We start from the raw sequence: 27686 nt of genomic DNA, 5'->3' as shown, positions 1-27686 counted from the left end.
AAATATATATTTTTCCTTTGGATCTACTTATATTATTCAGTTTGCACTCTAAAACTTTGATCCCTGATGCAAAGGATCCAACCAAGACTTGTTTTCTGCTCCTCACCTTCTTTTCTTTCTATTTTTCTCCCTTTTTCTATCTTTGAACCCTTATATCTGTCAGAATATTCCTCAGAAAGCCTAGATTTACCCCCTTCTATCACTTGAATCCATAGATCTGCACCTCTGTTCCATTTGCATATCCAGATCTGAAACCCCACATAGAATTGCAACATCACACTTTTCGAAAAACCCCACCTAGAATTGAAACCTCACACTTTTTGAAACAAAAAACCTTCAGACCATATCCATCCTATGAAAACCAAAAGCTGCAACCCCACCTTATTCAAAACATAATACCCATCAGATCTGCTACCCTACCATTTTCAAAATCCTCCACCCATCATTCTAACCATACCCATCCTTCGAAACCCACATCTACACCCTCATCTTATTTGAAACATACCACATATTAGTTCCTGTCCCTCCATACTTTTCGAAACCCCAAAATCATCAGATCTGGCCACCCCACACCCTTCAAATCCCAATACCCATCAGATCTACCCATACCTTTCGTTCAACACCTAAAACGTTAGATATACACCTCGAAATCTTCGATCTACCCGTCCAACCTATAGCTCTGTCCTCCTAACATCTAGATCTGAGAACACCCTATATCAACATCTTTGGATCTGTGTTCTACCCTAAGTTGTAAACATGGTTTTAAATTTCGACCGAAACGTTTCGGCCGAAATATTTCGTTTTCGTTGGAAAACGAAACGAAATCCACATTGAGTCGGAAAAGTACCAAACTTCGCTGAAACGTTTCGGAAATTTCGGCGAAATTTTTACAAGATTTCGTCCGAAATTTCGTACCGAAACCGAAACGTTTCGGTTTCATTGATGACCGAAACCGAAACGTTTTGGTTTCGCTGATGACCGAAACCGAAACCGAGATTTAAAACCTTGGTTGTAAATATCGTTTCGTTTTGGCCGAAACGGACCGAAATTTCGGTTTCGGTCTGGAATCCAGAATGAAATTCAATTGGATTTCGTTTTGTTCCGGATTTTGGTCCGTTTCGGACGAAAAAACCTGAAAATGCGGAAAAAGATCGAAAAATTACCCTGTTTACCATTATAGCCGTTGGGGTTTTTTTTTTTGACGATTCTACCCTCATTTTATGACCATTTATGACCGTTTTATAGCCGTTGGGAGGGTATTTTCCGTCTTTTCATATCCACAAGCCTATATACCCCTTTAACCATTGTTTTTCCACACTAGTCTTCTCTTTCACCCTTCTCTTACAAACTTCATTTACACACTTTCCCACAAACTAAGATCTACTCTAATCTTCTTCTAAGCTCTTAAAGCTTCTCTAATCTTCTTCTAATTTCACTTTTACACTCTTTCCCACTTTTACACTTCTTCTAATTTCACTTTTACACATTTTTTTGGATTTTTCCATATTTTTAACTATGTTTTTAAACAAAATTCCCTCCGGGAAGCGGAACGAAAAGTTTCAACCGAAACACGGAACGAAACAGCCGAAACACCGAAGCGTACCGTTTCGGTCGCCAAAACGAAACGGCGAACGAAACGGATTTTACGACTTTCTACCCCTCTCCTATTTCCACTCAACACTTCAGATCTCCTATTTATTTCTTTCAGCCACACTTGTGTGCCTGTTTGAGAATCTAAGTGCCGAATGCCAGCCATTTACTGTACTTTCCGCTACCTTTGAGTGGTTGCCTGCCATTTATTGTGCTGTCTTTATAATCATTGCATGGCTGTCTGCATAATCTTTTATCCCTTCATCTTGGCTCTTCCATCCATTCTTCTCTTTTAGGGGCTGTTTGGATACGCAGATTTTAGAATCTTGGATTTACTCAAGATCCTGGATGGGAGATGAGAGACGGAGACTGTCCGTCGTTTTCTGATTTCTCGCCCTTCTTTCCGTCAAGCGAGAGAGTAGGAGATCATCCCTGTTTCCAGGTTTTAGAAATCTTAGGATGGGAGAGAGGTTTCTCAAACTTGGATTTCTTACTTAAAATCCAGGATTCTAGAGAGGAGCGAAGCTAAGAGTGCAAAGGACTGCCATTACTTTCAAACTAAAACCTGGATTCTAAAATCCAGGTATCCAAACAACCCCTTACTCTTTTCATCCTTCCCTTGCTTGGATATTGTGGTCAATTTAATCATATGATTTTTCAGCAATCTGAAATACTTGTGAAATTCACTATGATTTGACATTCTGCTAAAAGTTCTTATTATGTTTAATAACTCGGGGAATTCAAGTTAAATTCAAGAAGAAAATTCTGTAATCCAAGATTTAGTACCTACGAGAATTGTGTTTGCATAAGGTGTGAAAGGCATATGAAGCGTACCAGCTTGCTCTCAAGGTTGAGGAACAGTTCAAGAGAACCTTTGAGAGAAGGCCATTTGTAGAGAGAGGAGCTTCCAGCTCTAATGCCAAGCCAATTAGTGTCTGACATGGACCACCGAGTGCTGGTCGCACATACCTCCAACCAAATCCAGCTCAAGGAGGATGTGGAAGGGGATGTGGGACTAGGGTTGCAACTTGGGTCGGATCGGGTTGAGCTTTTGCTAAAAATGATTTGGAATCAACCCGAACCCGACCCGATTTTATGGTAAAATCTCAACCTGAATTCCCCAAAATCGACCCGAGTCGCACCCCTATGTGGGACAACACCACGAAATGTTAATGATGGTGTTGAGTCCAAAATAGCCTTTGAGAGAAGGCCATTTGTAGAGAGAGAGCTTCCAGCTCTAATGTTAAGCCAATTAGTGTCGGATGTGTACCACCTAATGCTGGTCACACATACCTCCAACCAAATCCTGCTCAAGGAGGATGTGGAAGGGGATGTGGGACAACACCATGAAATGTTATGATGGTGTTTTGAAGTGTTTTAAATGCGGTGAACTAGGCCATAGATTGGATGAATGTAGGAAAAGAAATGCAAAATATAATATTGTCGACCCAAAGGATGAAGAAATCCACAAAGAATACCTCACATCACATCACAACAAGAACACGAGGTTTTGAAGACGTGTATGCTAATGGAGATGAAGAAAAGGATGATGGAATTAAAGTCAACACCCTCCTTTCATCACCAACTCTTGCCTTGCATCTCACTTGCTTCTTGTGAGCTTCAGTATTCAACTTGAACACCTACATATTCTTTAGTACTTTCCTACCCTTTAGTAACTAATTTCATATGTTTTATTCTTTTGTAAAGAATCCATTTCCTCTCGTATAGCTTTCTTTAACTAACAACTGTGCCATTCAACTTAGGCTTTTTAAAAACTTTCATGTTCACCCTCATCAATGAGCATTACATATTTGGCGTGCCTCCCTCTTGTTCATGCATCTTTTACATGATTATGTTGACCTTATGCCACTGAGAAAGGCTTGCAAGGCACAATCATTTCTCGCAAATATATTATGCATATGGGTTTCAAACTAGCTATCATCTGATTGCAGTATTATTTCTGCCACCACGCATGCCACACTCTTGCAAGCATAGCTTACTAACCGATGAAACCTTGTAGCATGTGAGTGGCTTGGGGAATTATGCCCTCAGACCAGCTAATGCAACCTTTTAGAGGTTAATAATTGATCACTCCTCTCTTGTGTGAGACTTATAACTTCTCATTTTGTTTGCTTATATAAATGGCTCTTTTACATGTTGATGTTCACCTTATGCCACTGAGAAAGGCTCGCAAGGCCACATCCATTTCTTGCATATTTCTAATGAATATGGGTTTCAAACCTGCCATCCGCCAATTGCTCAGCAGATCTCGTATACTTAAATAAGATTGGTCTCTTAGCCCATACTTATTTGGTAGTATATTTCTTACATTTTCTTTAGTAATGATACCTTTCTTTTTTCAAACAGGTTGCAAGTGTTTTGAACATTTTGGATTCCGAGCTGGTGCAAAATGTTGGAAATTACATTTTAAGGTTGGCTATAATCCTTGCTTTCATGTTATTTGGTTATGCAGTCCACACTCTATTATATGTGTGTTACAATCGGCTTGAAATATATTTTACATGTAAAATTTGTTTTTGAATATACAACTTTTACTATCTTTCTGGATTAACTCGGAGTATACCGCTTAAGATATTGAACACGTGCTTCTTCCATAATATTTTCTCCAATCAACTACAGATAGCTTTATGGATCATGTTTATAACCTTGCTTAACTACCACCGTTCTTCTATTTATATAGATTATACTACAATAGACTGGATATTGAAGTGTTGTGTTCTTTTCATGGAATATTCGATTATTTAGTTATTGACTTATATAGATTAATCAACCGACAATTCAGGAGAGCTTCAGTTCTTATAGTCATAACCGTGGTTTTAAATTTCGGTTTTGGTACCAGTTTCAGACCCCACCGAAATCGAAATTTCGGCTAAAATCCGGCGAAACAATAAACATTATTTTATTCAATACCAAATTTCGGTAATTTCGTTTGAAATTTTGGTAAAATATTAAATTAATAAATAAAAAAAACAGGCTTCTGGGTGAAATTTCGGAAAAAATGAAATTTCGACCGAAATTCCAAAATTTCGGGCGAAATAAAATACCATTACGGGTATGTGAAAATTATATTAATGTTTGACTAAATTTGAAAATTCAAATATACAATCAAAGGTTTAAATTTAAAACATCTAATCATATATGTACATTATGCTATAGTCTATAGTAGATAAACATCGGTGAGGGGCAGCCCAGTGCACGAGGCTCCCGCCATTGCGGGGTCTAGGGAGGGCTAGATGTGCGCAGCCTTACCCCTGCTTTGCAAAGTAGATAAACATGGGTATGACAAAAAATCATGAGAACTAATTTGCAATTCAATTCATATTTATATTTTTCGTCGTTATTCTTGATGTAGTGGAATGAATTCACTATTAAGAAAATGATCACACCATGCTCAGGAATATCGCCCCTCCATATATTATGAATATGGGTATCTTTAACACTACATATAAAACGTTAAAACATTAAATGTTGAAACATGTATATTATGTAATCATGTATCACCCATTTATACTTACAATTATTATACCATATTAGTCAATAATATTTGACGCATCATAAAAATTTCAAATATCTGATTTAGAACATATAACTTTGAACGTATAAGCATATGATGATAATTTAGAACATAGAAGCATATCCATAATATATGGATTGAACACATAAGAATGCGTATGATCCAAATGTGTTTCTAGTCAACTTTGATGTGCTAGAATGGATTGAACATAAATTACTGTTTTCTATGTTCTTATGTCTGCCTGAGCTTTCGGGTTGCAGTTTCAATATGCGTTCAGTTCATGATGGAAATGGAAAAATGTCGGCTTCCGATGGAAATTTTGGTGGAAATCCTATAAAATTACGAAAACATATGGAAAGATACGCAAATGATGGAATTTAAGATGAAACTTCAGGAAGTTCTAGAATATACACAAACATTCAAAAAGAAAAGAAAAGAAGCACAAATACACACTAAAAAACCATTACATAAGTAAAAAAACCCATAGGCGAACCGGTAAGTGAAGGCTCTCGGGAAGGCGGAAAGCATGAAGGGAATTGATGGGGAAGCATGAAATAATAAAAAAAACGACAATTTAAAGACAAGTAAATTCCAGATTCCAACCAACACAAGAAATTTGAATCCAACCATCATAAATTACATTTTTTGTATGAAGACTCGCTCAACTAGATAACTTACCTAACTTTTTTTTTTTGAGAGAGAATACAAGTTACCTACTTATTCACTCCAGCTTGTGTATTCCCAGATAACTAACAAATAGCTGTACTCAATTCTGTCTTCCAGCTGTCAAACGTATGAAGGTGGTATTGCTGGGGAACCTGGTTCAGAAGCTCATGGTGGGTATGTCTTATTTCCTTTTAGAAGGTTTCATGTGACTCTTTTGTCTGTATCATTTTGCGAACATCATTGCGTGAAGAAACTCCGTTTTTTCTTATTCTTTGAAACCAATATTAAGCTTTGATTGATCAATATATTGATTCATCCTTGTTTCTTGAGCCCAAGATCTGTTACAAACTTTCTCTTTTGCGTCTTTTAAAGGTACACATTTTGTGGGTTGGCCACAATGATATTGATCAACGAGGCTCATCGATTGGACTTGCTTGGACTAATTGTAAGACACTCGTCATTTTGTGTGTTAGTTTTATGAAGCTATTCATTGTTTTTTTATTGGAATATTTGTGTACAACATTTTTTTACATATTTAGCCATTTTTTCTATAATCTGTATATGGTTAATTTCATTGAGATGGAGTATGTTGGTCATGGTTATGGCTATTCGATAAAACCCGTTCTTGATGTGCTTAGTGAAGGTTGTATCGAAAAAACATATTTCTTTTATGGTTTTAAACTTCGACCAATGCGCATTGACTGCTATTGGGACCGAAGTTCGAAGTTAGATTTCTTGCTATTCACCCACATAACTAAGAAAACTCCATATATCCCGTAAATATTAGTACCCATTCCATTAATAATATTAGCAAGTTGAAAAGTTAGAGAAATGGCATGATCATCAACATTCGAAACATGTGAATATTCGTATTTAGAATGAACCTTAATGTTCCATACATGTCTGACAGCACATGTCATTAGGTGTTTGATCTTTTAAAACATTATGGATGGTGTATTGCTTATGTAATGGTTCCTAGGTATGTATGTATTTATGCTTATTCTAGCATTTATTGAAGCTTCATTTTAAATTTGTGTTGTTTTCATGGACTTCCATAAATTTCCATGATGTTTACAAGATTTCTGTGGGCTTCCATAAATTTCCATGATGTTTACAAGATTTCCGCGGGCTTCCATAAATTTCCATGATGTTTACAAGATTTCCGTGGACTTCAATAAATTTCCATGATGTTTACAAGATTTCCCTGGACTTCCATAAAATTCGACGAAGTACTTCCATTTCCATGGGGATTGAAACTGAAGTTTGATTCTGTGCTTTTTTGCACGACATAAATTAGTCATGCTTAGCTCTATGTGAGCATGTTACCTCATAATAAGTAGAATGTTCTTTCTAATCCAATGATTGTAAATTGTTCATCTTTAATGAGGATATGTTCATTCAATTGTTCTCATCCGTGGAAATCCTTTCATCACATAACTATGAAAGCTGCATTCTCTGGCTTGGAAATATGATGCTTCTTCAAAATGTCATTGCATTTATTTCTCATTTCTTAATTTGAATTTTACTCTAGTTATTGTTTTTAAAAATTAACCATTTATGAACATGTATATGTTGCATCAGCATCTAGTTATATGTTGATGATGGAACACTCAACCTACTTTGTATGGTAAAATGAGGAGAGAATATGAGAGAGGGAGAAGACTGAAGTGAATACAGGGAAAGGAAATTTGTGGCGAGTGACTACTCCAACTCCCCGTCCTATTTGATCTTTTATAATATTTACTTGAACATAAGTTACGTAGCATGCCATTAGTGCCATCCAATGATGGACGCTATCAAACTAAAGTAAATAAATTAAAGCAAATAAAGAGTCACATTCTCTCAACTCAACTCAACTAAACCTTTGTCCCAAACTAGTTGGCGCCGGCTAATGAATCCTTTAGAAAATTTTAAATGAAGAGTCATATTGAAACATAAATATGACGGGGCCTAATTTAATACTCTAACATGAGCAATTGATAAACATGCTCAAATGGGGATGCATCTTGAAATTTTTGTGGGGAAATCACTAAAAGGCCTTAAGAAAATAATTAAAACACCTCTTGAGAATTCCTTCATAGGGCCTTCAATACTTAATGGACTAAAACGAAACAACTACTATATTAAATCTCCATAAGCACAACCACTCTTTTATGAGGAAACTAAGAATATATGATTTATCATAGAAGTTCCTAGCAGATATGATTAGAATTGTGATCTAAGATAATATGGGAACCTCCTGCTCAGGGTTCTTTAAGCTTAATTTCGACGGATCTAGTATGGGGAATCCTGGACTATCCGGTATTCGCTCGTATTAAGGGACCACCAAGGGAGAGTGATCTGAGCATTCTTGGGTCCTATTGGGATCTCATACGCGAATGAGGCGGAGGTTCAAACCATTCATCATGGTATAAAACTTCTTAACGTTGACCTAACTAGCATGGAGATTGAAGGTGATTCGAAAAATGTCATAAGATGGATTAATGGGTCACAATCCTCCCCATGGAGATTTGCGGCTTTCTTTGATGAGATTCAAGACTTGATTGGAGGCTCTCGTCTACAGGCGTATCATGTGAAGAGATCCGCAAACGGGATTGCAGTAAATTAGCCAAAGATGGAGTCTTTAGGGAGAGTATAGAACAGTTTGACTATCTACCACCCCGAGACTCTGTCTTTGTCGATCTTTGTACTTTTTAGTTTTATCTTGTATCTCTCTCGGGACTTTCTCGGTCTCACATTTTATTATATTATCTATTCACCTTTTCAAAAAAATAAAAAAATTTGTGATCTAAGATTTTTTTCTTGGTTTGGAAATCGCTTGAAATCTCAAAACATGTACCATACCTCTTTGAGAAATTGGATACAAATCGTCTCAAATATGCAGTAGATGATATTTTTTGGATGCTACTGATTTCATGTAGTCTAGGTTGGGATCATATGGCTGCTGGCATCAACAATATTGCCAATGACGTCACCATGTGGTGCTAAGTGTACAATGATATATATGGTAAAGGAGAAACAACAAAAAATGGAAAAGTGGGGGAGGTTTTTAACAATCTTGATTGGATCTTTCAGGATAACGTATTCGAGTTATTTCTTAGGTAGCCAAATGGGTCTTTCTGTGCTAAGGATAGAATTTGTTGGAGACTTGCTCTCTCTTTGGTATTTGTAGCATTTAGAATTAAAGGAATTAAAGAATATTTGATAGTGATGTATCTTCAATATGGAAAGTAATTGGAGAAATCAAAGTATCCTTTATTTATTGGGCTTTTGCGAGAAAAGAACTTTTGGGCCTCTGACTGGGAGAGACATTACACAAAAAGGGAGGATATCTCACTATCCCATACGTGGAAAGCAATCATCGCTGGATGGGCACCACCAGCACATGTCTAAACATTGATGGAAGTTCTCGTACATTGTATTGCTGGTTGAGAATTGCTAAGACCTTTTCTGTCCCAATGGGCATTTGAGGACTCCAATTAAGCGGATGGGCTACAAATTTTAAGAGAGGAACTGGAAAGTCCATTATGGGTTGAGAGGGACTTTTCAAATATGATAGGTTTGACTTCGAAATTGAGCCTTGGTCCGTGGTGCTTAACAAACATACTTTCGGAGATCCATTAGCTGAACAGGAGATCGAAATTTGGGACTAATGTAGTGGCTTATTATCTAATTTCAAGCACATTCATGAGTATTGGTTCTTTTTTCTTTTTGTTTGGTTTGGTGGATTAAGTGTTAGAGAAGTCTTAATTAAGTGTGAGATCCATTAGCTGAACAGGAGGTGGAAAGGGCTGACTTCGTGTAAAACAAGATATATTTCTCTTGTAGTTATTGGTTTCTTAGTTGCTTAATGCTTCACTGTCGTTCGTTTTTGTGTGTGTGTGTGTGTGGGGGGGGGGGGGGGGGGGGGGGAGATTCAGTTTTTCCCCTTCTTTATTCTTGTATGGTTCACGTTTGAGATTAGTTTGTATTTTCTTTCAAAAAAATAAAATAAAGAGTTCTCCTCTAGGCCACTCTGGGTAGTTGGTAAAAGTATGTGCATGCATGTGCAATTCAATCAATGAAAGATTTTGTGGTTTGGGAGTTTTCTCTTCAACCTAAAATCCTAGACTTTGTCCTTAGGATTACTTTACAATCCGTCACAAAGGGAGCACTTTCTTTTCCAAATGTATTCTACGGATTAGTACATTCGAAGTGGGCTTTTTTTTTTCTTCGGATTGTGATGGTGTGTTACAACCTCAATGACGTCAAGAAAGAGCTTAATCCTTTCAATTGTTTTTTTTATTTTTAAGATTTCTTTTTGAGGAATAAAAGGATTCTACATAGAGTACATCCGAGGTGGGCTATTTTTTTCTTCAGATTGAGGTGGTGGGTTACGAGCTCTCAATGACATCAAGCAAGTGTTGGTAATCATAGGGGGTTTCTGTTGGTTGTTTTTAAGTTTTAGATTTCTTTTTGGGGAATACAAATGTCTGTAAAATCCAAAGCTGGTAATCGAGGTGGGCTATTTTTTTCTTTGGATTGTGGTGGTGGGTTACGAGCTCTCAATGACATCTAGCAAGAGTTGGTAATCATAGGGGGTTTCTGTTGGTTTTTTTAAAGTTTTAGATTTCTTTTTGGGGAATACAAATGTCTGTAAAATCCAAAAGCTGGTAATCGAGGTGGGCTATTTTTTTTCTTTGGATTGTGGTGGTGGGCTGGAACATAACAGAGAACATGACCTTGGATATGATAGAATGGAAGAAAATGATCCACGTAGAAGAACCCAACTAGAACCAGGATTAGAGCTGGGTAGATTCCTTTTGCCTTCTTCATGAATTTTTTCTAAAGGATTCATTTAGCCGACCCCAACTAGTTTGGGACAAAGGCTTTGTTGAGTTGAGTTGAGTTGAGTATTGTGGTGGTGGGCTACGAGCTCAATGACATCAAACAAGAGCTGATAATCGTAAGTGCTTTCTGTTGATTGCTTTTAATTTCTAGACTTCTTTGTGACGAATACAAATGTTTGTAGAATCAGACAAGTACATTCGAGGTGGGATTTTTTGTTTTGTTCGGATTGTGGGTGTGGGTTTTGAGCACAACATCACGCAAGAGCTTAAACCTTCTTTTTTTTCCTCTTTTTTTGTGGATTTGGAGAGTGGCAATCGTTGGTGGTTTCTGTTTGTTGTTTTTAATTTTAATTTTAATTTTTGTGCAATACAAACGCATGTAGAGTCTACAGACAGGTACATTTGAATTCAGCAATGTCACACAAGAGCTTTAACCATCTTTTTTTCCATGTTTTTTAGGGGTTTTGCTGAGTGTTAATCATTGGTGGTTTCTGTTAGTTTTTAAATTTTAGATATTTTTTTGTGGAACACAAATGTCTATAGAATCCATTGATTCTACACACAAGTACATTCGAGGCGGGCTATTTTTTTCTTGGGATTGTGGTGGAGGTTTACGAGCTCAAATGCTCAATGATGTCAAGCAAGAGCTTAAACTTTCTTTTTCCATGCTTTTTAGGGATTTGTTGAGTGGTAATCGTGGGTTATTTATGTTGGTTGTTTTTAGGGATTATTTTTTTTTTTAGCCGACCCCAACTAGCTTGGGACAAAGGCTTTGTTGAGTTGTTGAGTTGAGTTTTTAGGGATTTTCTTAGTGGTAATTGTAGATGGGTTATGTTGGTTGTTTTTAATTTTTTAGATTTCTTTTTGAGAAATGTCTTGGTTGACTGTATATTTGGTATATGATGGCTTTATGTTTCCAGAAAATAGATTTTTTTTTTGCGGAAAACAGATTAATATTATCATTCAGGCTGGAAATTTTGTCAAAGTAAAATTATCAATTCGAATTTTCTTCAATGAGCTTGTCCAAATCTGTCTAAAAAATCGCTGAGATTTTGAAAATCTCAGGAAAAAAATTGCAATTTTTTACGAAATGTTAAAAAGCATTCAGAACCCGATAAAAAAGAAATCAATGCTTGAGTTACAAAATCGTTAATTGCGACTTTCAAATAAAATTTTATCAGCTTTTTAAACCCCTCGCGTAAAACCCTCAAACATAAACGTAGTCAAAACCCCTTCCTAACTGAGGCCCTCTGTTCCTTACCTTTCTCTGCAGAAAAACCTCCTCCTGTCCCTCTCCCCTACGAGTAACCACAGATCCCTAATGCTTGCCGATCTCCGGCAAAGGGAAGAAGAAGAGACGTTTAGGGTTTTTGTTTTTGTTTTTTCTTGAACTACATTCGTTTCATTTTTTTTAATTTGTTTTTTAAGATTGTCGCTCAGAAACCTAAGAGGAGAGCTATCTTTTTATTATTTAGTTTGTTCATTTTTTATTCTGTTTGGGCCTTTTTAAAAAAATTCCAATTCCCGGTGCCTGTATAATAATCTTATCAAATACATTTATTTTCTTATAAACTATTCATTCTATATGTTCTCCACCAACTTTTTCTTTTAAAATCATTATGCCAATGCCGCTGTTGTATGAGGGAAATAAAGATTTTGGAGTGGACGGATTAGAATTCTTTAGTTCTTTTTTTTCCATTGTACCTTACTGTTTTCCTGTTACATGATCAACATACGGAGCTGAACTGATACTTACTGTATGACTTCCTTTCATGGTTTTTGTAGGGGCTACTCCAGCAACAGATGGGAACACCATTTTTTAATGCCCTGTGGGGCAAAAAAATTTTAGCACAATCTTGAAAGTTATGATTAATATTTCTACCAAAAAATATAGAAAAAAGAAAAGATATTAGAGCTTATATGTAATGGGAAATGATATTTCCAAGGCCTTTTCCAGCAAACTTTTTTTTATTTCAACATTTTCCTCTCTCTCTCTCTCTCTCTCTCTCTCTCTCTCTCTCTCTCTCTCTCTCTTTCGGTTTGGGTCGGTTTGGGCTTATATGTTTGGGTTTTGTTTTTGTTAAAGTATAAAAGATAAATAACGCCTTTCTCCAATAGCTTAAGCTTTTGGAAAAGTTGGTAAGTTAACATGGTATCAGAGCCAAAGGTCTCGAGTTCAAACCTCCCGGATAACAAAAATCCACTTGCGATGGTTGGCCCAAATTGGGACCACATGTGCCACGTGTTGGCCAAGCGGGCCACACGTGCGGGGGAGTGTTAAAGTATAAAAGATAAATAACGCCTTTCTCCAACAGCTTAAGCTTTTGGAGAAGATGGTAAGTTAAACACTTTTGATGTATACATATCGAGCTGTTGATTTTCCCCTTTTTTCTCTGTTGCCTTTTGCCCTCCTTTTCTTTTCTTTGCTATTTTCTTTTTTCTCTTATAAATAAATAAATATATTTTCTAAATAATTTAATTTTTACTGTTTTTCCCGATATAAACCTGAAAAAATAAAAAATAATATATCTCGAGATTTTCCCTCGCCGAGAAATTCCCAAGAACGATATTTGTGACTTACGTCCAAATAGCACATTGCTTTTTCCCTCGACACCATATTGGATGTTATCAATTGCGATCCACACTTATTACTTCATCTCCCAAGTGTTGCAGGTGTTCTTAAATGTTCATAATGAACTCTCATCTCACTTGATATATGTATTTGCCTTTCTTAGGAAAGTATTCGATGGTATTGTGTCTCCTATGTTTGATCTCTCCACATTTTAGTGATCTTTGACATGTACATCCATTTACCATTTTGTGCGTAGGAATGGGTGGCATTCCGTCAAGGAGTAGAGTGTGGATTCCAGGGCCGAACAAATAAGCTGGTTGATGGCTGCTATTCATTTTGGCAGGTAAAATATTCTTTCTTATGTACATGCATAACTTAAGAATCTCTCTAAATCATAAACTAACTCCAAACTGTTACCAGGGAGGTGTGCTCGCAATAGTGCAGAGGTTATCATCAGCCATTAATGACCAAATGAAGTTATCATATGTTGGAGAAGGGAGGAAAAACATGTCGAGCACAAGCAATGCTGAAGAAACTTCCCATTTTAAGTTTGAAGGTAGTTTTGTAGTTTGAGCAGTACTATAACAAAATCTGATGGTGTTTGTTTTCCTCTTTTGTTTCTCCTCTCTCGTCTTCTTTTACATTTAACAGTTTCTTTGTGCCTCCCATCTCCTTGTCTGTGGATTCTTTTTAACTATTCAGTAGCTTGAAAACACAATCTGTCATCTTTTAAAATTCAAAGAATGAATTCACACTGTGATTTCATTCATAAATGATCTTACATGGTAATTGATTGCTTCTCCTACAGGGGAACTTTCAGATATTGGGTTTTCTTTCCTCCAAAAACCAGCCGAATATGATCCTTTATTCCACAGCTTAGCTTTGCAGCAATATATACTCTTATGCTCTCAGGTACTTTTCTTAAATCAGAAGTCATGTTATCCTTTTTGTTAACATAGCAATTGATGATACGAGAAGAAGTTTGTCATTTCTTCCATATTTTTACTTATTTTTCTCTTCATAACAGTAAACGTTGCCCTATTTTTCTAAACTATATACATCTGGGTTATATTTAGATTTTGTATTAATTTTGTCAAATCTTGCTTTGAAGGACACTAGTATTCGCTTAGTTAAATATGTGGTTTCAATCTACCTTAATTGTAATTACCAAATTAACAAGAAGAGTTCATCTCTGTTGGTTTTTTTTTTAGGGTGTAGACAATCAGACATTTTCTTATGCTAGTGTTAATACAGGTACTAGAGGGAGGCTTCAAAGACAAGCCTGGGAAGTATAGAGACTTTTACCACTCATGTTATTGTCTTAGTGGTCTCTCAGTGTGCCAATATAGCTGGTCAAAGGAACCTGGTAATCCCCCTCTGCCCAGAGCTGTACTAGGTCCATATTCTAACATGTTGGAGCCCATCCACCCTCTCTTCAATGTTGTTTTAGATCATTACTACGAGGCCCATGAGTTCTTCTCAAGTTCCAAAGCATCCATCAACATTTCTTCTGAATCTGCCTCTGATTGTGAATCCAACGGCGGGGAATGTGGATAATGCAAAGTCTTGTTCTCATGATGGGTATCCTGAATCATGCGAGTCTTGTTCGAATAATCGATATTTGGCACTGTGCGATATCATTGTACTGTTTTATGTATTTCCATCATCAGCTTTCCTGCCTTTTTCAGCATTTTGGATGGCTAGAAAAAGGCAGTCCATGATGCGCAAAGGCAGGCATACTAGATGGGTTATGTATGATTAATTTATGATGAGCCAGTACAAGCAATGTGCTATCACAAACAGATTTGGTTTGTTGAAAAAGGAACAGTTTATTATTGAAAAGAAAACAGTTTATTACTAATTACTTTTCTGATTAGTTGTTAAGTAGCCTTTTGGGAACTGTAAAATCCTTTAATTGCTAATAAGAAAGATGGGAACAAAAGAGAGGACTACCAAGAAAAACTCATCATTTTTTGTGTTTGCACCTAGCTGCTACATGTATATTTTTTTTTTAAGGAAAAAAAAAAAAACAATTCACTGTTGCGACCTTATTTGAAGATCCAAACCATTCATTGGTTGGGCCCCAACGGAGATAAGTTGTGTCCCAAAAATTGTTTCCATAAGATGATCTCGGCCCTCCGATTTTTGGAGGGACTGCATCATATAGAAACCTCTTTAAATCGGATGGTTAAGGACATCCTATAGAGATTATTCTCATGACAGCCTATTTACGTTGAGGTCTAAGAAATGAATGGTTTGGATCTTCGGATGACTCGGGCTCATATATATATATATATGGGGGAACATTTCCTACACACTTGTGTAGGTAAGTTACCTACACACTACCTTAAAATACAGTGGGGGCCCACATTGTTTGGGTGATCCAAACCATTCATTTGAATGGTCCTCACATAGATAGGGTGTCCACAAAAAATCAGATCCATAAGATCATCCTAACCATTCAAACTATGGAGGCAAAAAATGGACTAATTTGTGAAGGTTTATACACGTCCATTTTACCTCTACAAATCGTAGGGTTGGGATGATCCTATGGATCTGATTTTTTGTGGACACCCTATCTATGTGAGGACCATTCAAATGAATATATATATATATATATATATATATATATATATATATATATAGAGAGAGAGAGAGAGAGAGAGAGAGAGAGAAAACACTGCCTATTTATGGTGAAGAATGGGTTAGTCTTGTTGGTTCATAGTGGCATCTTAGAAGTGTCAAGATCATCTTACTGATCTTAGAACCCGAAAATTAGTCAACATATTGATTGTTGAATTTAGGTTTGATCATAAAAGCCACCTGTGGATATTGAAAAACCCAGCTAGAACTCTAGTGTCAATCCCTTGTCAAATCAGGTTGATGCCAAGGAAATTCTGGACCAACCAAAACTGTTAAATCACAATAGATATGTCGATCAACACTCCACCTTATAAAGTCCCAAACACGATCAGATCTTTGAAAAAAATATATATATGGTTCTTCTAGCCTCTTCTAACATAGTGCTCTGATACTACCTCGTAGAAAATTCGACAGGCCAAAATCGATCCAATCACATGCAAAAGAAGAAAAAGAAAAAGCACAAAAATGGCCCAAGTGTTTTACGTGGTCGAACAAGATTGAGTGCACCCGACGTACACGTTCTTTCTAACTAGTAAAAATGCACGTGCATCCATTTAAAATTGTACATACCACATTATAGGTTGATCTAAACCGTCCATGTGATGGAACACAACATCAACAGGTTGTGCCCGTAAAATTATTTACACAGGCTGATCCTAACCCTCCAATCTATAGAGGTTTCCATGATTGTTGTTCCTCTTAAGGTGCCCAAAATTCGTCAATATTTTTACAGGAGTCCTGCATTCGTAATATCAACATTTCTGTAATTTGACCCGCACATAATGAATAAGGAAAAGTAGTTTTTCCGTCATCGTTAGGGGTGCAACTTGGGTGTCAACCCGACCCAATTCGGGTTGGGTTGGGTCGGGCTGACCCGATTTGATATGGTACCAGATTTTGAGAACAAATAATGAGTTTTTAACTCACAATCAGTTCTCACAATCCAAACCAAACAGGGACTAACAATTAACAAAGGGAAATATTATCCGCACTACTATATTTTGATGATCACACTCCTCACTTGATTCAAGTACAGTATGGCCCACACCATAGGATTATCCAAACCGTCTATTGTTGATTGTGGAGACTATTTCAATGTTGAAAAAGAAAAACACACATATACAGAGCTTCTTCAAATGGAACCCGAATTCGGGTTTCGGGTCGGGTCGGGTTGCCCGACAGCCCAACCCGACCCAACACGATTTCCAATTGGTGTTGATTTTTCCCAACCCAACCCAACCTGATTTGCAAAAAAGCTAAACCCGACCCAACCCAAATTCGGGTTGAACCCGTCGGATTTGGGTTGAAGCCGACCTGCGTGGGAACATCCAAGTAACAACGACAGTTTGAAATTATTTATAGTGCTAATGTTCTCACTACCATATTTTATAATGGCACTACTCACCGTATTTTGATGATCGCACTCCTCACTCTATTAAAATGTACGGTATGGCTCGTACCCTGTGTCGGTACTTTTTGTATGTAGATTACAATTTTACCCTAAAATAATTTCTCATAGAAATAGATGTTAGATACTAGCAAAGGGGTTAATGGTAAAAGATGGTAAAAGAGTAATGCTAACGTGTAAATCCCAGACAAAAAGAAAAGAAATTTCTTTTGGATGGGCCACTTCCTACATAGGTTGTGCCCCAAAAATAATTTTCATAGGTTGATCCGAACCCTCCGATCTAAACCGTCCATGTGATGGAACACAACATCAATCGGTTATGCCCGTAAAACCATTTCCATAGGTTGATCCTAGCCCTCCAATCGATAAGGGTTTCCATAATTGTTGTTCCTCTTTAGGTGCCCGGAATCCATCAATATTTTGCAAGTGTTTTGCATGCGTAATCTAAAGTAGTTCTTTCGTCATTGTCATATGTCTTTACCTCTTCTTGGTAGTTTTTATCCGTAATTGTCATAGACAGGTACCCTGTGTCGGTACTTTTCGTATGTAGATTACGATTTTACCCTAAATAATTTCTCATAGAGACAAATGTTAGATATCAGCAAAGGGGTTAATGGTAAAAAATTAATGCTGACGTGTTGATCAAAAGGTGGGACACAAGCGGAAATAACGGCAAATGACACAAATGCCCTTACATGTGGGATACAATTCGAATTATGGCAGTGGGACACAAGCGGAAATAACGGCAAAGGGTGGAAGAACTTAACCCATCATTTTGTCTTTATATATAGTAGTTAGATTAGATTAGATTAGATTCTCCTTGCACACGTATATTATTTTTATACATACAGTTGATATTGACACCCGCTTCTTTTGACTCCACATTTACAGATAATAGAAAGTGTTAAAAATAAAGAGAAGCAGTGTATCTACCAAAACAAAGGGATACAAAATATCAGTTTCATTTTCAGATGCTTCTCTCAGAGAAGAAAGAACCCACGCTCAGTCAACACATGGGCATTAAGAAACGCCATACATGACACATCTCACTTTCTCTCTCATTTTTATTAAGAATGGTTCAAAGTGAAGATAGATTTCTTTATTGCTTGTCACCAATCCACACGATTTGACTGTTTTATTTTATTTCATGTCTAATTTTTATAGATGAAAGTATACTTCTTAGAGGGGCACTCTAATTTTCTCTAAGTATATAAGAAAAATGCTAAAAAGACTCACACTGTTAGAATACTTTCCTAACAATCTCTATTGGGCCCCACCTGTGACACATTGGCATGATCTGGCCGTTGATCCGATCATAAAAACACACTTCCTGCATTGCCAATTATCTCACCGTGATCAGATGATCTTAACAGCTTGATCATTAGAGAATGTCCCTATCCATGGGACCAATACCATATGGGTCACCTATGTTTGATTCATCAGATCAATGGTCTTGATTACACCCAATATAGATAGATATTCTTAGTCCAAGTCAAACTGTAAAATCTTTAGTTAGAATCTTTGTTTTTTTCTTTTTCTGAGGAAAATGACAAGATTCAGTGCAACTGGCAGAAACTGAGACTGAGAGGAATTGAAGCAAAAAATCAAACATTTGTACCCTCATTTTTCCATCAATATCCCACAAAACAAAAGGAAGGAAACAAATGTGGAATTCCTGTTCCTTATCTTCTTCCCATCTTTTGACTGACTCTTCTCTTTTTCTTAAACAGTGACCACCACATGTGTGAAACATCACAAAAAATGGGGGATGAGGGTTTTTCACAGGAGACTGTTATGAGACCGGAGGCCCGGCCACTTCCAGGCCCAGATGATTTTCTTGGGAAGCGTAGGATGGCTGCAGCTATAGATCATCTCAACCAGGAAATTCTATCCTTGCAGGTATATGCATTAGATTAGTCTTTGTATGGGTTGAGCAATCGTAGAATATAGAAATTTTTGAAAATCCCAAGCAACCCTTTTCAATTTTGTATCTTTTACATTGGATAAATTCATTAGATTAGTCTTTGTAGCTCTGAGCTATCATATCATATTAGAAACTGTGGAAATCACAAATACCCCTTTTCAATTAGGCCTTGTTTGGATTGCAGGAGTTTTCTGAAAAAGTTTGGAAAGGAAAAATATTTATAAAATTTCTTAATTTCTTAGGCACGAAAAAAGATAACTTGAACCAACCCTGTTCAATTTTAATTAGTGGGAACTTCAATTTATTATGATATCCCTCTAAATTAATCATACTTATATCATTTCCTTCTAAAACGTGGAAAGAAAAATATTTCTGTCAGAAATGTTTTTCTTGCAATACAAATATGGCCTTAGGATGTATGCAGCATGCTTGAATTCGATCCCTTTTCATTTTTCGTGATCACGTGATTGTTTCTTTTCTTTCTTTTTTTTGTTCTCATTCTTTGCTTGTGCTAACAGTAGACCACAGTTATAAGATTCACTGGAAATTCACAATTTGCATATCTTTGGTGCAACATAAGATGTGATTTATTTGCTCATTGAGAGTCGAAATAATCTACATTGCAGTTGACTCCTTGTTTCTACATTTCGTTTCGCAAATTATATGGTTGCTAATCTGTTGGAACTGGATATCTCCATGTGTTAGCCACTTTGGGCTATGGTGTTGGCCATGTGAGCATTTATCGAATACCCATTTCATATGTTTTTCTATTCAAGCTGTGAAACTCATGTTCCCTGTAATTTAGATACACTAAAGTTAAATATGTGTACACCTGTAGGTTGTGGATTTTTCTTCACCATTTGCATTTATGGATTTGAGTTTTACTCAAATACAATACAAAAATGCATAACTTATCTGGCAATTGAAGTTAGACGTGGGTTGCGATGCTTCTACATTTAGAACTTTTGTATATTAATCCACATCTGAGGCTGTTAAGTTAGAATGCATCTTACATGATTTCCTTGCTGTACTATGGTTTAGGCTATAATTTTCCAGAATTTTCTGCATATCAGATCCAGTACATCAATTGAACCCGCTGAGAACATGTGCCCGATTCATCAATTGAATTCGTTCCTATTAAAACTATGTGTTCAATGCATGGATTTATGCCCATTGAATTATTTTGTTGCTATTAGTAGTACTTGTGGGCTTTGCCTAATACAAAATTTCAATGTCAGTGATAAATCAATTGAAATTTTAGCCATTTAAGTAGTTTTGTACGATACATCGATTGAAATTTTGGCCATTAGTGTCAGCTAATTGAGATTCTCAAGCTAGGGAATATGCATAGCTGATACGTCTTTATGAACTATGATTCATGCTATGCAAATGTTTAAATAACTTTCTCATGTCTGATCCAATAAATCAGCTGACTAATTGGAGATGGGAAAATCTCTAGTGTCTATTACTTTCAAGTTATTCCCCAACCATTTACACTAGGTATCCATCTTCTCAAATTCTCACTCCCTGAAGCCTTAATGCATATTTTTGTGTAAAGTAGTAGCCTGCCTGGTTTACTGAACCTGGATTGTGAAGTTGGACTAAAGATGGTTAAGGTCTGTCAAAAAAAGGGCCCTACATTCTTTAGAGTTCTTAAGTTATAAGATGGTGAGTAGTTTTTCTTCTTAGCTGCTCCTCTATGTTGTAGATATGGGTTGAGGGGGATTTGGGAGTAGTTGGGTGGAAGGGCCTTATCTAAGTGGGAGTGGTGGTACAACATGGTAGGAGTTACTTGATTGACCCACGAGTTAATTCCGGATGGCTACGGGTCGGTCCTAGGTAGGGGTGCAACTTGGGCGGGTCGGGTTCGGGTTAAGGCCAACCCGAACCCAACCCGAGCAACCATTTACTCAACCCGAACCCGACCCGAGCTGCCCTTTTTGCCAACCTGACCCGACCCGACCCGAGAGTTTAAGCTTAAAACTAAAAAAATTATTAAAAATTTCGGGTTGAACTCGGGTTGGGTTGCCCGAACCCAACCCGAACTCAACCCGGGTTGAGAAAACCCAACCCGATCCCGACTTGAACTCAACCCAACCCGAGTTTTTTCCGGGTTGAACCTACCGGGTTCGGGTTGAGCCCGCCCGAGTTGCACCCCTAGTCCTAGGAGCTCTGGATCTGCTCGAACCCTGACGGACACTGCATTATCTTCATCACCTGTTCTAGGCATATAATATGTTCCAGACGTGCGATTAAGGGCACGAAGTTTCAAGTAACTATTGAAAGATAGTGCCCAATTTCTTTATCCTGCCTGCGACGATCTTTATCATATATATCACCCAAGAGCAGGCTGCCCTGGTTCCTAAAAGTGTAGAAACAATGGAGTTCGAACTGTGCAGGGACGCAAAATGCTTTATCAAGGAGTGCAAGAATGCCGCATTCATGCCCCCATTTGACTGCTGCTCGTCTGTTTGTGGGTTGTTGGCTGACCAGCTATCTCCTTCTACAACATGCTGTTGTCGTCGCCATATTCTATGTCACTCAGTAAAAATTTAAATTCTTATTGTCGCGTAAGAAAGCTGCCGTGATTTTGATAATAAACAGGTTTGTGATAGACAGAGGATAGGGAAGCCAGAATAAAATTGCTATCAATGTCTGTATTGATTTGAAAAAAAGATAAACTCAATGCAAGAAGTACCTGGGACTATATATAACTGAAACCCAAAACAAAGAAATGAGTCTGGATAAGCTAAAGAATGTTCTCTCTGCATCTGTTGGGAGGCTTTTACAATTGGGAAATGCTTTAACTAGAGTCATATTTGTGCAGGAAGAGCTACAAGAACTTGAGACTACGGATGCATCCTCAATGACTTGTAAGGAGTAAGTACACATTTACTTTTCAACTGTCTCACGTAATTCATTCCATTTTCCAGTTTTCCATTTCCACTAACACCTGAAACTACTTTGGTGTGATACTGCAGAGTTATTTCAAATGTTGAAAGTAAACCTGATGGACTCCTTCCTCGGTAAGAACTACCATTGATTTTTAACTTGTTCACAATTCACTTAACAGAGTTCCTTCGCTTTTTATTACTTTGTAACACTCACTCTGTCTTGTTCAATGACGTTTGCAGCACCAAAGGGCCGGCGAATGCTGCTTGGGACCGTTGGTTCCAAGGTGCTCACCTATCTCGAAGTCACAAATGGTGGACACAAAAGCAGCATGATTTCTCTTAGCATCACGGTTACGATCAGATAATCAAATAATGGAATCTGGCAGATATAGGGAGGTCTTATTTTTTGTTCACTTGTCTTAAACCAGTTAAGCAATGTTGAATTCAGTACAATTCTAACTTGTGCCTGCAATATTTGTCTCATATTGGACACTCTCATATCTTGTTCTTGTCATAACAATATAAATTTTGCACAATATCAAATTTAACAATGTAGAGAAACACATGTCAAAGCCTCGAAAAAATCCATGGATCCATGTTAGATTCGATGGATAACTAAGAACTACAGTTTATTTTGTGATTTTACAGAGCAATCCACATGTAACACAACACGGGAACGCAAAGAATGTACGTAAATCAGCAACAGTGTCTATTTCCACAGTGAGAGCACGATCTTCCACTACGAGAGAAGAATAAGCAACTTACAAGAGATCTCAAATCCTACAACCGTAACCCTTCTCTCTCTTTCACAACCTCTCTCACAAGCTTTGAAGGAATCTAATATATTAGTTTTCACCTAAACATAATTCCACTTCCTGTTTAACTACAGAAGGACTTCCTCACAACCGTTAGGCAACTAACCTAGCATGCGAAAACAAGACACCTCCCAACATCTCCACCTTAGTTTGTTTCAGTCACCGTGAAGATTTATTGTTGGCATCTCTACATGTTTGCTACCATCGCAAATAGTCATTGGCCTTAAAAAGTATCAGCTATATGTAACATCAAATCAACATGGTCCTGACTTCACATGACTTGATCAATATGACTAATGCATATTTATAGCTGTCTAAAGTCAAGTTGCCTAATCAACTTCGGAGAGTTACATTGTTGTATCTTTTCTCAACACATGGACCCCCATCTTACTATTGTCTGCAACCTAGAAACTTATCACACTTGTATTTGCCCCAACTGTGAAAGAGACACTACACAAGCATTTTTCCCTCCATTCATTCTATTTTCAGTCACTCGTCGAGGCCATAGGAATACTATTAAACATTGTATTCCCACCATGCAGCCACATGTAATTTTTGTGACCCTCCCTGCAACTTAGCACCTGCAACCCACGAAGTCCAACCATCTAAGTGATATAAGATTCATTCGTATCAGTAGGACATATGCCACACTACCCAAAGTAGGAACTACTGCCTCGAGAATATCTTAATGCTCACCATCCCAACACCCATTACATCCCATGTAGACCCATCACCCAAGGACAGTACAGCTGCACTTCTTTCTTGGAACATATCAAATTATTTCTTCTTAGAGCACGCATAAACTAAACAACTGGAATCCAAAATTTACTTGGTATGAGGAGAAGTGCTATTACATGTGAGACTGAGAGAACATCTCCATGCCTTACTCTACTCATCTGCCGTCTGTTGCTAATTCAGTACTATAGGAATTGTCACCATTCTCCTTCTTGCCAGCATGCTCTCAACAATCTCACTTCAAGTGGCCAAACTCCTTGCAAAAGAGCATCACACATTTTTTGCTGATTCTAAAATTCGACATATCATTTTTTCGATCCCTTGTCAAATGATCTTTTTTTTTTTGCCTTGACCTTCTTTCCCTCCATTGCTTTAGCTTTACCTAATTAAACTAGAATGTCCTTCACCCTTCCCTGCAACTATCGAGTGAAGGTATCATTTCCATCAAATTTTTTAAAATGGAATGAGTATTTGAAGACTTTACTGCCAATGTAAATTTTCACACAAATCAGTCAAAGAGTAATTAAAATTATGTATGCAGAACCCACCAACGTTCCTAGTGTCCACTTGTCGATCATTGGTTAAGTGAGCCCTATCGCCAATCAGTGATTCTCAGTGCCAAACGGTGACTAGATTGGCTAATCTCCGGCCACCTTTTCCTTGTGTCTACAAAACCTTACATATTAGGTTTCACATAAGGGCAGTGATAAATCGACTCCCCAAATGGATAAATCGACTCCCCATGTGTCTATCTCTCTCTAACCTAGAGGAGAGAGAATGACACATGGGGAGTCGATTCATCACTCCCCTTCACATAAACCTAACTCCACACCTAGTTTAACTAGAATAGGACTCCCCCCAACCATTAGGCAACTAACATAACGTGTAGAAATAAGACACGTCTCAACAATCCCCAATGTCAATTTCTAAAGGCTTGTATTCTAGCAATTTCGCAGAATTCAGAGCTCAGTGCTTGAGCGTATGATTTGGCAACACCTTTTTTTCTATCTTCTAAACAGAGGTAGGAGTATTTGTGACTGTATAACTCCCAATTAATGCTTAAAAGCATGCTGGATAATTAAAATTCTTAACTTCAAAAAGTCTCAAATAATTCAAAATTTTCTGAATTAAAGTTGAAATTAAGGAATAATTCATCATTTCCCATACATTAGTTGCAAATCTAGTGAGAAATGCAAATCTATTTTAAAAGACATTGTGGTGAACTTTGAATTCACATCCTAATCTAGCAAACACATGCACTTAACCATCCTTCCATGGCTCGTGTTGTACGTCATTTAAAAAAAAATAAGAATGGTTATAGTAGATATGCATTGTAAATGGAAAAAAAAAAAAAAAACATTTTTCCCAAAAATTTCTCAAATTTTTTCTGAATTTTTTGAACATCTGGCTAGCCGAATATTGCCTCTCTTTTTTTTTTCTTTGGTATGTAAGCTGGGATTGAACCTCCAACCTCTAAGTTAAAGAACAAAGCGACCAATTGAGCTAGAGGCTCAACCCTGGGATAATATTGTGTCATTAGGTAATAAGGGTCATTAGGCCGTGCATGATGATCAAGGAACACTTTTAAGACAGTTGGGAACATACTTAGCAAAACTTTGTTTTAAATGTCATTTTTTTCAAAAAAACAAACGTGTTTTGTATGTTCGCCGTTTAATACTTCATTTAAAACTTTTTACGACTAAAAAACTCCATTTTTTTTAAGAAAACATTTAAAATGCGTTTTAAACATGTTTTAAACGTATTAAATGCATTTTTATCAACTTTCCAATTTTACCTCATTTTAGCAAGGGAAATGATTTCAGCACTCCACTCTTTTTATAAGATAAGCAAAAGCATCTTTCCGTTTAGTATTTAGAGGGCTTGTAAAAGTTTTTTGAGAACCGTAATATTTTGTAAAATTAGGAGAAGATTTCACTAATTCTTGGATGATTTACATTAAACACAAGGAGTGTTTTTATAGAACACTCAAATGATAAACATGGAGAATAAGGCAATTATTGAAAGACACTATCCTAATCTAATTCACTTGCCTAATCTATCCCAACCAACCAACCAATCCAGCCTAATCAAATCAAATCTTCTAATCTCAAAATATTTGATCTTGATTTGATTTTATTCTCTAATATTCTGACAGCATCCGTCGCTCATCTTATAAAAACATTGTAGTGTTGATATCATTTCCCTTTAGTAAATGACAAAATTTTAAATGTACCAAGCGTATTTTTTGTGTTTTCACTTGTTCGAATTATGATTGGGAAAAAGCTTTGATTTTGGAGAAATTATATGGTGTAAGGCCTTACAACAATAAGGCCTTTGTACAGTGGAAGTACCACGCTTGACATTTGATCCAACAGCAGCTGACTGCTGTTGGATCAAATATCAAGGGTGGTACCCCTACCATATTGTTGTAAGGCCTTACACCATATAAAATCTCTTGATTTTGAATCCAAAACTGATTATTGGACTCACAGTTAGTTCTCAAAATCCAAAACAAACAGGGTTATATTTGAGTTCAAAAATGTGTGTGTGTGTGTGTGTGTGAGAGAGAGAGAGAGAGAGAGAGAGAGAGCATCAAGTGTGTATCTACTATAATAAGCTGGATGGAAAAAAAGAGAATTTTTTGATTTTTTTGAAAATTCTATGAGAATTACACATCACTTTTTTTGACTTTTTTTAACAAATGCACCCATTCAACTCACATATTTTCAATCATACCCCCTCCTTTATGCTTTTAACAAAGGCACCCATTAAAGCTATATAATTTCAATCTTACCCCCTTCCTTTGTAGTTTTTTAATAAAAAATTTTATAGGGTGATCTTAACCATCCGATTTAAGAGGAATTATGGAAACATCTATAGATTGGAGGGCTAGGATCAGCCTACGGAAATGATTTTTGGGGCACAACCTATTTATGTTGTATTCCATCACATTGACGGTTTGGATCAACCTATGACGTGGTCCGTACAGTTTTTTGTCGGCCCGTACATCACACGCACCCATTAAAGCCACATAATTTCAATCTTATCCCTCTCCTTTATGGTTTTTTAATAAAAAATCTATAGGATGATCTTAACCGTCCGATTTAAGGGGAATTATGGAAACCTCTATAGATTGGACGGCTAGGATCAGCCTATGGAAATGATTTTTGGGGCACAATCTATTTATGTTGTGTTCCATCACATGGACGGTTTGGAACAACCTATGATGTGGTTCATACAGTTCTTTGCTGACCGATGCACGGGGTTTTTTACTAGTAGGACGAATAAAAGAATTGATAACGCGTGGAGGGCAACACGGGGGTGGAATGATAACGCGTTGTGGGCACCAACGCGTTGTGGCGGATGGCTGAACGCACGCAATCCCTGACTTTGACCCATTCCCCCCTCTACCTCGTTCTCCCAATAAATATCTAACATGTACTACTTGTACGACTTCTAATACTGCTTATTATACTAATCAACAGTCAACACCACCCAAGGGAATTGATTTTCACATTCCTCTTTTTTAATAATTGCACTCTTTTCTATATTTACATTCCCCCCTGCATAGTTAGATGTAAGGGCTATTAGCCTATTACATGCCCCCATCCAAAGAAAATATCAACAACCAATCAAAAAACTGTTTAAGAGAGTGAGCAGTATAGTATCAAAACTTGAGCTATAAAACCTAGAAATTCCTAATAGCGATTTGCTAGGGACTTTTGCATAATGGCATTTCGCGGCTGGCTGTTTTCATAAGAGTAACCTCAGATGAATTACATGAATAAGACAAAATCTGCTGAAAAGTGAGCCTGTGTGGCTGCTCTCTCATCCAACAGCCAGCCACGAAATTCCTTTCTGCGAAAGTCCCTAACAAGTCCCTTTTATATGATGTACATGTTTATTTTTCTTTGAAAAGAATATGGGCAGGCCAAAAGTACAAGAGAGGGCCACTTGTTCATTCATTCAGCAATTTAATTGCTATTTGCTATGCTCTCCCAGCTTCTACTTCTACTCACTCTTATATTTTCTTGAAATAAATATGAGCTGAATATTAGAACATGGGCTTGATCAT

General features: G+C 37.1%; 2 protein-coding genes across 2 annotated transcripts in view; both read left to right on the top strand.

Moving 5' to 3' along the window:
• The window catches only part of ERA1 (Prenyltransferase family protein), a 40680-nt gene extending 25627 nt beyond the window's left edge, over nt 1-15053 (top strand). The window contains exons 8-14 of the mRNA XM_077382550.1: nt 3958-4022; nt 5909-5965; nt 6164-6236; nt 13449-13535; nt 13613-13748; nt 14001-14104; nt 14447-15053. Coding sequence (XP_077238665.1) covers nt 3958-4022; nt 5909-5965; nt 6164-6236; nt 13449-13535; nt 13613-13748; nt 14001-14104; nt 14447-14749 — 825 coding nt within the window. The 3' untranslated portion in view covers nt 14750-15053. The remainder of the gene's footprint in view (nt 1-3957; nt 4023-5908; nt 5966-6163; nt 6237-13448; nt 13536-13612; nt 13749-14000; nt 14105-14446) is intronic.
• A 3743-nt stretch (nt 15054-18796) lies between these two features.
• LOC143879891 (guanine nucleotide-binding protein subunit gamma 2-like) lies at nt 18797-22559 on the top strand. The gene is made up of 4 exons (XM_077382549.1): nt 18797-19142; nt 21995-22047; nt 22149-22193; nt 22302-22559. The coding sequence occupies exons 1-4, from the start codon at nt 18984-18986 to the stop codon at nt 22402-22404; spliced, it is 360 nt and encodes a 119-aa protein (XP_077238664.1). The 5' UTR covers nt 18797-18983; the 3' UTR covers nt 22405-22559.
• The last annotated feature ends 5127 nt before the right edge of the window (nt 22560-27686 follow it).

The sequence above is a fragment of the Tasmannia lanceolata genome, unplaced genomic scaffold (genome assembly GCF_043159265.1).
Source record: "Tasmannia lanceolata isolate RefF3 unplaced genomic scaffold, GAP_Taslan_0.1 ptg000006l, whole genome shotgun sequence".
Taxonomy (NCBI): Eukaryota; Viridiplantae; Streptophyta; class Magnoliopsida; order Canellales; family Winteraceae; genus Tasmannia; species Tasmannia lanceolata.
The sequence above is the reverse complement of the archived record's forward strand: the minus strand, read 5'-3'. Positions and strand labels throughout refer to the sequence as shown.